Source organism: Myotis lucifugus, unplaced genomic scaffold (assembly GCF_000147115.1).
Source record: "Myotis lucifugus unplaced genomic scaffold, Myoluc2.0 scaffold_1, whole genome shotgun sequence".
In the NCBI taxonomy this organism is placed as follows: Eukaryota; Metazoa; Chordata; class Mammalia; order Chiroptera; family Vespertilionidae; genus Myotis; species Myotis lucifugus.
Window position 1 is genome coordinate 34,197,081 of NW_005871049.1, and position 10,431 is coordinate 34,207,511.

The 10,431-nt window shown below is 42.7% G+C and overlaps 1 protein-coding gene across 5 annotated transcripts in view; it reads left to right on the plus strand.

Annotated features, from left to right (window-relative positions):
- Nucleotides 1-10,431, plus strand: part of GALNT7 (polypeptide N-acetylgalactosaminyltransferase 7) — a 69,314-nt gene that overhangs the window by 38,724 nt on the left and 20,159 nt on the right. For 3 of the 5 annotated variants that reach the window (XR_002829791.1, XM_023755629.1, XM_023755619.1), the window contains exons 3-7: nucleotides 2,581-2,711; nucleotides 2,947-3,026; nucleotides 5,458-5,640; nucleotides 5,784-5,966; nucleotides 8,744-8,861. Coding sequence is in view for 4 of the 5 variants with exons in the window: in XM_023755629.1 (XP_023611397.1) it covers nucleotides 2,581-2,711; nucleotides 2,947-3,026; nucleotides 5,458-5,640; nucleotides 5,784-5,966; nucleotides 8,744-8,861 (695 nt within the window). In the remaining variant the exon portion in view is untranslated. The remainder of the gene's footprint in view (nucleotides 1-2,580; nucleotides 2,712-2,946; nucleotides 3,027-5,457; nucleotides 5,641-5,783; nucleotides 5,967-8,743; nucleotides 8,862-10,431) is intronic. The other 2 variants (XM_023755627.1, XM_023755625.1) reach the window with 2 other exon arrangements.

Consider the following 10,431-nt stretch of genomic DNA (forward strand, 5'->3'; position numbering starts at 1 on the left):
ACACCCCGCTTGAGACAGGGAGATAAATGTGACGTGCTAGCCGCGCTGCGGGACAAGGCCTCTCATCTTCGGGAGAGAGAGAGAGAGAGGAAGAGAGAAGAGAGGTGATTTGCCCCCACATCCTCCTGATCGACCCCTGCGATCCAAGCCAGCGAGACTGCCTCAGCCTCATCCCCACCCCCAGGCCCGAGAGCACAGTGCTGGGCAGGGGCACCCAGAAGTTTCGGGAATGCAGCGCTAGGGGCCGCCACGAAGTCGGGGGCCAAGGGGAGGGGGGGGGGCTGTGTTTACACCGCCAAGTTCCCCACTTCTTCCCTGGCCCGCATCCCTCCTCAGCTCCTGCCTACATGCTTGCTGGGCAGGCCCAACTGCACCGGGGAGTGAGCCATAGCGATCAGGATGGCCACTTCCTGGGATGGGATGGCCAGACCATGGGGATTCATGAGGGCGATGAGGCCCGTGGGGCATGCGCAGTCCTCCGGCGGTGGGGGTGTCCGGCCAAGCCGAGTCTGGCTTCAGTGGGGCCAGTGGGAGCCCGAGGCCACCCCAACCCCCACAGGTCCTGGGCTGACAGTGGCTCAGTGGAGAGCGGTATCTCCATGCATGGTGCCCAGGGGCGGCTGTGAGCTGCTGCAACCCGGCCCCATGCTTCAGGGAGGGGGAGAAGGCTCGCAGCCACCAGCACCCTAGGCTGTACCGCCTGGCCTGTGCCTCAGCCTGCCAGGTTGGCAGGGTCCAGAGCAGGTGAGCTGTTCCCTTCCCCCAGTGGTAGAACAGGGAGGAGAGCGCTGGGTGCAGGGTGGGGACCTCAGCTGGGATCCTCCTGGTGTGGGGAAGGGGCCCAGCCTGGGCCCGGTGGGGAGCTTAGGAAGTCTGGCTAAGCAGGCGCTGGTTCATACCAACTCTTACTCTGCCATCTTCCTCCAGCTCTTCAAGCTAGCCCCCCTGCCCCACCTGTCTGGGGGAACGGGCTCTGGGTGACCTCCCTGAGCTCAGACTGTGGACCCAGAGACCTCAAGGAAGAGTGCCCAGCTGGGCCTGGGCAGGGGCTGGTGCAGAACAACCAGGGCAGAGTTGCTTCAGTGTCTTGGTGAAGTTTGCAACTGACCCAAGGAGGAAACCTGAGAGGGGAAAGGCCGGGAGGCATGAATTGCCAGCACTTTAGCCACTTGAAAACAGCTCCACTTGGAATGTGAGGCAGTTGTATGTTCAGCTGAGAAGTAAGGGGGCTGAACTCCACCATCGCTGGGCTCCTGTCAGTCCAAGGCCCAAGCGTCCATCATGACAAGGAAAGAACAGAGCGAGGGGCCTGGAGGAAGAGAGGACAATTGAAGAAAACCGTGTCTAGACTTGCCCCAGCCCTCTCCTTCTTTCTGCTGCCTACAAGAGCCCCAGGCCCAGCCACAGTTCTGTCTCTACCTTTTAGTCCCCTATTCTCCAACCACAGAGGAAAGAAATAAGGAAGGAGTCTGTGCTGCCTTCAGAAAGTATCTATATACCTGATTGGCCAGTTGCCTTCCACAGAGGGAGGCCAGACTGCGGCTTAGGCCTGCTTCCCACAGGGACATCAGTAGGACATCCTGTGAGGGCTCCCAGACTATTAGAGGGGGCAGGCTGGGCTGAGGGATGCCCCCCGAGTGCACAAATTTTTGTGCACCAGGCCTCTAGTATATTATATAAATGTGTATATATTACATAAATGTATAAATACTTATTTGTAAATATACATACATTCATATATAAATACTCCTGTTGGTGCTTAAAATGCAGAGAAAATGGGACTCTCAATTGTTTTTTACCAACTTGATGGGAACTGTATTCATTACACCAAGACTGCAACCTTAGATATGGATTATACTTGGAGAAAGATGGCCCAGAAACAAATGGTTACCTATATCCTTTGTGGATTCCAAAGAAGTCATACAATGCTATTTATAAGCAGTGTATCTTCAGAAATCCTGAACTATTGCTTCTGCCAAAAGCAAACAAAATATCTTGCCTGAAAGCTTTTAAATATGACATTAACATGTGCAGTTTTGAGTTTTTAATTTTTTAAATTTAAAACGTTTTTTAAGTTTTTATTTTAATTGGCATAGTTATCATTTATTTAATTTTCAGAGAGATGTTTGATCTTTCTCATGCTAACCAGTTCTCTGAAGGCATATTAAGTTCAAAAATGTTTTTTAATTTTTTTAACTGTTTTATTGATTTGTAGAGAGAGAGGGAGGGAAAGGGAGAAACATCAATCACATCAATGGGCTGCCTCCTGCACGCCCCCTACTGGGGATTGAGCTTACAACCCCGGCACATGCCCTGACTGGGAACTTGCGACCTTCTGATACATGGGACGATGTCAACCAACTGAGCCACACTGGCCAGCATGTATTAAGCTCAAAATTTAACTCAGAGAATACCTCTACCTTATTTCCCTATAGATTAAACATTTAATCTGGTCTGTGTAAAATCATTGACTGCTTAAAGTACTTTTGTCTGTCTCTATTTCTTGCAAAAAATAATAGTTTAATTGGTTTAGATACATACATATAATTTATAATGCTGATTGAATTTTTTTATTCACAGAACACTTAAAAAAAAAGCTAGATGACTATATTAAGCTGTGGAATGGCCTAGTAAAGGTATTTCGAAATGAGAGAAGAGAAGGTTTAATTCAAGCACGAAGTATTGGTGCCCAGAAGGCTAAACTTGGGCAGGTAGGAAATATTTCTTCTTATTGATATTTACAATGTCATCATTTTGGATTTGGTAACTAAACAATCATATTCATTTTAAGTACTTTTTTAAAAAATTGAAATGCTGGCCTAAACAGATAAACTTATATGTTAAAAATGACTCTAATGCTAACTTATGTTGGTATCTAACTTTAAATTGTGTGTGATATATGATGTGCCATATGAGTGTTCTTCACCCTGCTTCTTTTTTTTTAAGGTTTTGATATACCTTGATGCCCACTGTGAGGTGGCAGTTAACTGGTATGCACCACTTGTAGCCCCCATTTCTAAGGACAGGTAACATCACCTTGCTTTTTTGCTTTCCTGGTTGAAAAGTAAACCTCACCCTAGGACAAATAACATTCTCATTCATCAAATTTCAGTTCCAGTCAACACATGAAGTGTTCTGTTCTGAGTGCTATCACTCAGCCAGTTGTTTCCCGGGGTGGAGATAGACTGATACTTCGGGCTGATTCAAATGCAGGCAGTTGGGCATTTGGGATAAGCCTAGAGTGTCTGATTCAAGAATCATCTGTGGTTGAGAGACTGCCTCAGCTCCAAAAGCTTTCTCTAAGAGTAATATTGATTGCTCCCCCTACACCACCATAACAATTCTAAAGATTTGAAGGAACAAGCCTTGAAATTATACGTATTGGTTTTTTAATTATTACTCAAGATAGTAAGGAGCAGTTTTACTTGTGTCAAGGCTTTGGGATCCTATAGAAACTTTAAGTTTAGAAATGGGCAGCTATTCAATGGAAATGTGGTGATCCCCATCAAATTCACAGAAATATCTGAAACAAAAGGAGGCAGCATTCGTCTCCTGGTTCCAAAAGACTTCCCTGTCTTTAGTCCAGAATTGTGACTATTTTGGAATCTAGGCAAATAAGACATGGCCCTATGGTGAATGGCATGTTTCAAAGGACCCCCTCTGGAGGATTGAATCATCACAAGATGTAATGTAAGGCTTATTATAAACAACTAGAGGCCCAGTGCACGGATTCGTGCACAGGTGGTCCCTCAGTCTGGCCTGCACCCTCTTGAAATCCAACATCCCCTGAGGGATGTGGCAGTGCCAAGTAGCAGGTGTCTGGGGAGGATCCCGAGCCAGAGCCAGGCCCCGCTGTGCCTTTCGCCACCGCCACTGCTCGGTAGCACTGCTGCTGAGGCAGGAGAGGCTCCCACCACTGCAACTTCACTCGCCAGCCATGAGTCCGGCTTCTGGCTGAGTAGCACTCCTGCTGTGGGAGCACACTGACCACCAGGGGCCAGCTCCTGCATAGAGCATCTGCCCCCTGGTGATCCTTGCGTGTCATAGTGACCAGTTGACCAGTTGTTCAGTCAACCGGTCATAACGGTCGCTTAGGCTTATATATATCTAGAATACATAGAGATTTTTCCATTTTTAAACCAGCTGTCTGGTTTAATCCTCACAGCACCCCTGCAGAATAGGTATTATTAGCTCCATTGTACTGAAGAGGATACCGAGGCTTAGAGAAGTTAATTAATTTGTCCCAAATCAGACAGCTAATCAACTGTCAAACCGAGATCTCTCTGGGACATCTTACACGGCACCATTTATTAAGAAATCTGAGACTCAGGCGAAGTGAGGAAAGAGAACCAACCTTCACCTCTGCAGGTGGAAATTAGCAGTCTTCTAGGGCAGTAAGGAAATGGTTTTCCACAGGATTTTGTGAATGCCACAGATCCCACAGCGACCCTCCACTGTCTCATAGGAGTGATTCCAGAGGGAATAACACACCCTTCTCAAGTCCACTTCTACCATATCAAAATTTTAAGCCCCTAACGTTTTTCCCTTCTCCTTGGTTTCTAAACATTGAAAAGGCACTGTAATCTCCATTTTAGGAAGTGCATTTTCAATCCTCTCTAATAAAATGAGCAATAAAACAAGCAGGGGAACAGATTATCTTTGTAGAGTTGACTCTGCACCTAGTCATATAGTACTAGCATTTTCCTAAAGTCAAATGCAAGGGATTTTTTTACTCCAAATTCTCAGGCAACACTTAAATTCTTTAGGTTTTGAATGATCTTTTTTTCTCATATTTTTAAAGGGTAGGAATACAATAGAGTACTCTTTTTTTTTTCTTTGCAATGAAAACTGTTTGTTGCAATAAAAAGAAGTAGGAAAAAATGATCAAGAAAAAGTACAGAAACAGGTTTTCATAACTGCTTCCAAAGAAATAGAAAGCAACAAAGAGTTGGGAGAACTGCTAAAAAAATGTAGCAGTATTATCCTTTTATACAGACACATGCACACACACACACACTTATTTTATAATGGAGGATTATGGAGGAAAAGTAACAGGCAGGAAAATCTTGTAAGCAATACAAAATTACGAAGAAAAAGTTGCCTGTAGGACCAAAGTGAAAATGAGACAACACTATTTAAGCTAAAAGACATGGCTCTTTGTCCCTGACATTTGTCTGTGAGCTGAGGGATAAGTCTCCTCCTTCCTTTTTCCTTTCCTTATGAAAATGGGCTCTTTGACTTTTAAAGGCCATTGATTTACTTCTACTTCCCATTAGATATTTAAGTCCCCAGTGCAAAAAAATAAACAAACAGACCTCCCCCCCAAAAAAAACACAAAAAAAACCCCACAACAACTAAAACCCAAATCAGTGACAAAAAGAGATAATTTAGCGAGGCATGCTATACTAGTCAGTTTTGGGTTCTTAAATGCTTTTTCATTTTCTGTAAATGTTTCAGAACTACATGTACTGTGCCTCTAATAGATTACATAGATGGGAATGATTATTCCATTGAACCACAGCAAGGTGGGGATGAAGATGGTTTTGCCAGAGGGGCCTGGGACTGGAGTTTACTATGGAAACGTATTCCTCTAAGCCACAAGGAAAAGGCCAAAAGAAAACATAAAACTGAACCTTATCGGTAAAGATTACTCCTTTATTTTCTTATGTGGAATGTTTATTTAAGTCCTTTTTTTTTTCCTTCCCCATGTACTCATGTATATATATGTGGGTCCATGCATACCCTTCCATTTCATCTTTGCTGCTATCATCAACAAAATACAGAACCATTTGCACTGTGCCGATTATAGATGTCATAAATGGCAACACATACGAAATTGTACCCCAAGGGGGTGGTGACGAAGATGGGTATGCCCGAGGAGCATGGGATTGGAGTATGCTCTGGAAACGGGTGCCTCTGACCCCTCAAGAGAAGAGAATCAGAAAGACAAAAACTGAACCATATCGGTAATCACTAAATCACTTACATGTGTTTCTTTTCTCCATTTGCTGCTAACCTATTAACCTCTTGCCAAGCTATAACATTTGTTATTAAAACCGTAGGTGCTGTCTTAGATTCTGAAGACTTCTTTCTCACACTATTTCACAGGTTTAAATTCACATTCACTTCTTTGTAATTGGTTTTTCCCTAAATGCAGGTGCCACTTTTTATTTTGGGGGAGCAGGGTGAAAGGGGAATGTTATATGGCATTAGTTCCAAATTCAAGCAAAAAAAGAACAATCATTATGTAAATTTACAATGCATAAATTACCTGTAATCCAAGTTTTATATCCGAGTTGATGCCTTGGATGTAATGTTAGCAATGAAAGCAATAGCAAGAGATTGAGGTGTTTTGTTTTTTTCTTCCTTTTGTTTTATATGCTAATTTTGTACCAGTTAAATCTGATGAATCAAAATACATGACTGGCAAATGTTGCATACACTCCTTTATTGTTGCCTTCTCAGAAGAGCACTTGATAAAAAGGAAACTGTATTCCAGAATCAGCCTTTGTCCTTCCTGTGACTCTTCTAATAGAACAGTGTACGCTGTTCTGTGCTTTTAGGGTCTTTTAACTGCAACATTTGACTGTCTTTCTAAAGAGTGACTCCAAATGAAATGTTTAGTCAAATGTTAGTGTAGGCTTCTAAATGTGCCTAATCTTATTTTTCTGATCTTACGGTTCTGCTTTTGATCTCTCTCTCCCTGTTATACTACTGATAATGTTAGAACTCTGTTTTGGAAAGATGTTTCCACTGTCATGCAAATGCTGGTGGGATTTGGGCATGTCACAATATCAAGATACTGAAATGGCAAACATAAGGAAATTATAGAACTTTAAGCTTGATTTGACATTTTCCCAATTTTCCTTTGAAGTTCTTTTTTAGAATAATTCAGGAACTTACTGTTTACCTGCTTACCTGACTAATATAATCCTGGGAGAAAAAAAATAAGGGGTAATGATTATGTTTTTATTTCTGACAATTCCATAGACTAGTAAAAAAAATTTCTTTAAGTAGGTTAGAAAAATTTAAGGGAGGTTTCCCCTTGAAAGAACTCACTGGTTTTTATGTTAAGATGCATTTTCAAATATATGCTGAGATAAATGAGAATATATTTAAAGATCAAAAAGGCAGAGTTATAATAATTTTAAATGACAGTTAAATAAATGTGACATGAAAATATAACCAAAAATGTAATAGTGCTAATATTTAGTGAGTTAGGCAGCATACTCTAAGAAGAAAGGGTATGACAGAATAATGTTGATCCAATGTGATTTTTCTTTAACATTGAAAAAATTACTTGATTCATTATTTATCCACTCGACAAATATTTAATGAGTACTTACTATGTGCCAGGCACTATTTTCTGGGAATAAATTTTTAAAAGATAGGTTCCCTTGTTTCACTTATATAGCGGGTGAGACAGAAGTTAAACAGAAAACTACATATATAACTCTGGAACAGAGTTGATGGAAAGGATAACCTCATCCAGCCTGGAGGATCCGGAACGGCCTCTTGACAAAGTGTCACCGGAGCTGAGACCTGAAGGATGAGGGATTAACCTTATGGAGGAGGAGGGGAAACATTTCAGGAGAGTGAACAGCACAGGTGAAAGCCCTGAGTCAGAAGAGAGTTTGGCAAGTTGAAGGCATGAGGGGAGCAGGGAAGGAGAACTCAGGACCAGGGAGCCAGCAGAGCCTCAGAGTGGAGAGAGCTGGCATGTGGGACCCATGTTGAGTCCTTTCTGCCTGTGGTGCGGTTAGACTTGGGCGGGGGCAGAAGAGAATAAAGGACACAAGTGACAAAGTTACTGCAACAGTCCAAGCAGTTGGTCCAGGAAGGGAACAGTGAAGTTGGAAAGAAGTAGACAGATTCAAGATATGTTTTCAAGGTAGAATTAATAGGAATTATTGGTAGATTGAATATTAGGTGTGGTGATTTTTTAAAAAGGTACTTTAATAGAGGCATCTCAAGAATCATGATGCATTAATAATTAATTATTCGGAAAAAATAATTATTCGGGGTGGGGGATACAGGCAACAGGATATAAATTAGTCCCATATCTCATCTAATGATGTGAGTGGCTTGTCCCTATAAAGCTACCCAATTGTTTTTATCTTGTCCCTAAAAAATACCAAATTAAAGAGGCCGCACCGATCGCCCTTCTGCAGGCCTCCCCCTGGCACAGTAAGTGGCTATGTCTAATTCTTCGGTGTCACTTCTGCGCTGTATTTGCAAACTCTGAATGAACTGTGACTGTTCTAAGATGAATTACACCCTTATTTGGCAAGCCCCTGAGCTATAAAATTAAAAAACGACAGACTACTTCCATGGTGTATGGTTTTGCTCATCCCATAATGACTCATGAATCATTGCAGGAGCAGTTAGCCAACCAGGGCTGTATGGCTCAGTATTTTTAGGAGTGAAAGAGAAAATGCTACTTCTACTAAATCTAAAGGCTTAATTTTTAAATTAACACAGGAACCAAGGCTCCATCTAATGGTGAAATGATGCAATGCTCTAATTTGTAATGAACTATATGATTCTATTTCAATTAGAAATTTCAGTAAATTCACTGAGGAATTATGAACAGATCATTTTTGCAAGGTTTTATAATTTCTTAATGTTTGGCCATCAGTTTTATCTCTTCTATGCATTATCTAGATTGTATTCTAAAATGACTTGTTGTCTATTGGTGAAGGGGCTTATCCTTAATAGTTATTCAAGTGTTTCTTTTTCTCAGGTCCCCAGCCATGGCTGGTGGATTATTTGCCATTGAACGAGAGTTCTTCTTTGAACTGGGTCTGTATGATCCAGGTCTCCAGATTTGGGGCGGTGAAAACTTTGAAATCTCATACAAGGTAACCATGCATTTAAACAAATGGCGTTTTCTCGGTCGTGACTGACTTTTGTGACTTTCAGGTAAAGGCTGGGTTCTGTTCAATACATTTCTTTAAATTATAAGGAATGGCTAGCAAAACGTATGCCTTTGAAGGAAAGTAGGCAAAATACAAGCTCCAAACGTACTGCATATTTACATGGCTTGTCTGAAAATTGAGGCCAGGAGGCTTCAGAAATAAAAATACCTCCTCCTCCCCCACACCCAAGGCTTTCTGGACTTTGGAGCCTTTTGTTAGAGAAGCCCTTTGGGGAGTCTGCATGTGTTGGGGCCACATCTGACCATCCACTGACACAGTGACCCTTTATTACTATAGGACATGACTCAGGACAGAAGCAGATCCCAACGACGACTGTGAGTCCTCAGACTGACAGTGCAGCTGCCTTCCTGCAGCACCCCCGTCACTGAGCCAGGCCTTGAGCACTAATGCCTTCCATGCTCCAACACCACCTCATTTCCCAAAAGAAAGAAAAAGAACTATATCACAGCTTGAGTTAAGCAGATATGCGTTACCTCATGTCTTAAATGTCCAGGGCTTAGCACTGTGAGGAAGAAGAATAACTCAGTCTTTGCTCTCAAGGAACTTGCAGTCAGTAAGAGATTAGAATTATACTTAACTTCATAATATGATAAGAAGGTAGAGTGTCATTTGGTTGGTGTGATTAAGAAACAGCATCTCACTGGAGGAAGAATTTGAGGCAGAACTAGAAAGATGATTATGATATCAGTAAGTAGAGATAAAGGTGTTACTGGCAATGTTGCCTCTCGGTTCTTGAGTTTGGCAAAGAAAGAATTCAGAGCCAAGAACTCTAGCATTGTGGAAGTTTATTTAGCATGTAAAGCAAAAGTACACTCCAAGAAAATTGAGCTGGCTGCTCAGAGAGCTGCCTTGGCCTTTTGGAAAGTCACAGAGGCAGAAGAAGTGAGCCAGCTGGGCTGTGTAGACTCGGGCAACAAGTTACATAGGCAAAAGAAGGGCCTTTGGACACACATTCACCGACCGGGCTAGCCCAGGCCAAGCTCTGCTGCCCACTGCTCTCCTGGTTGCAAGCCTCATGGGAACCCTTAGAGCAGTGATTCCCAAAGTGGGCGCTACCGCCCCCTGGTAGGTGCTGCAGCGATCCAGGGGGGCGGTGATGGCCACAGGTGCATTTGGGGGCAATGAGTAACTGCTATTAAAATTTTAAAAAAATTAATTTCCAGGGGCTAAGTAATATTTTTTCTGGAAAGGGGGCTGTAGGCCAAATAAGTTTGGGAACCACTGCCTTAGAGCTTTGGAGAGAGAAAGCAAATATGCATGCCTGAAGAAAGAAGGTGTGTGTGTGCTCTTGAGAGCGCACACTGGGTCCTTTGTCTTAGGTGTCTTTATCTCTTTTCTAAAGCAGGAATTTTAAGGGAAGTCTTGCGGGGAGGATCTCAATAGAATCTTCATCAGCTTTCCAGGTGTGCCCTTTAATATGCTGATCCATCAACATGAGCATATAGGGTCAGGATCATAGTCTTTATAATGGTCATGCTAGGTTAGGGGTCAT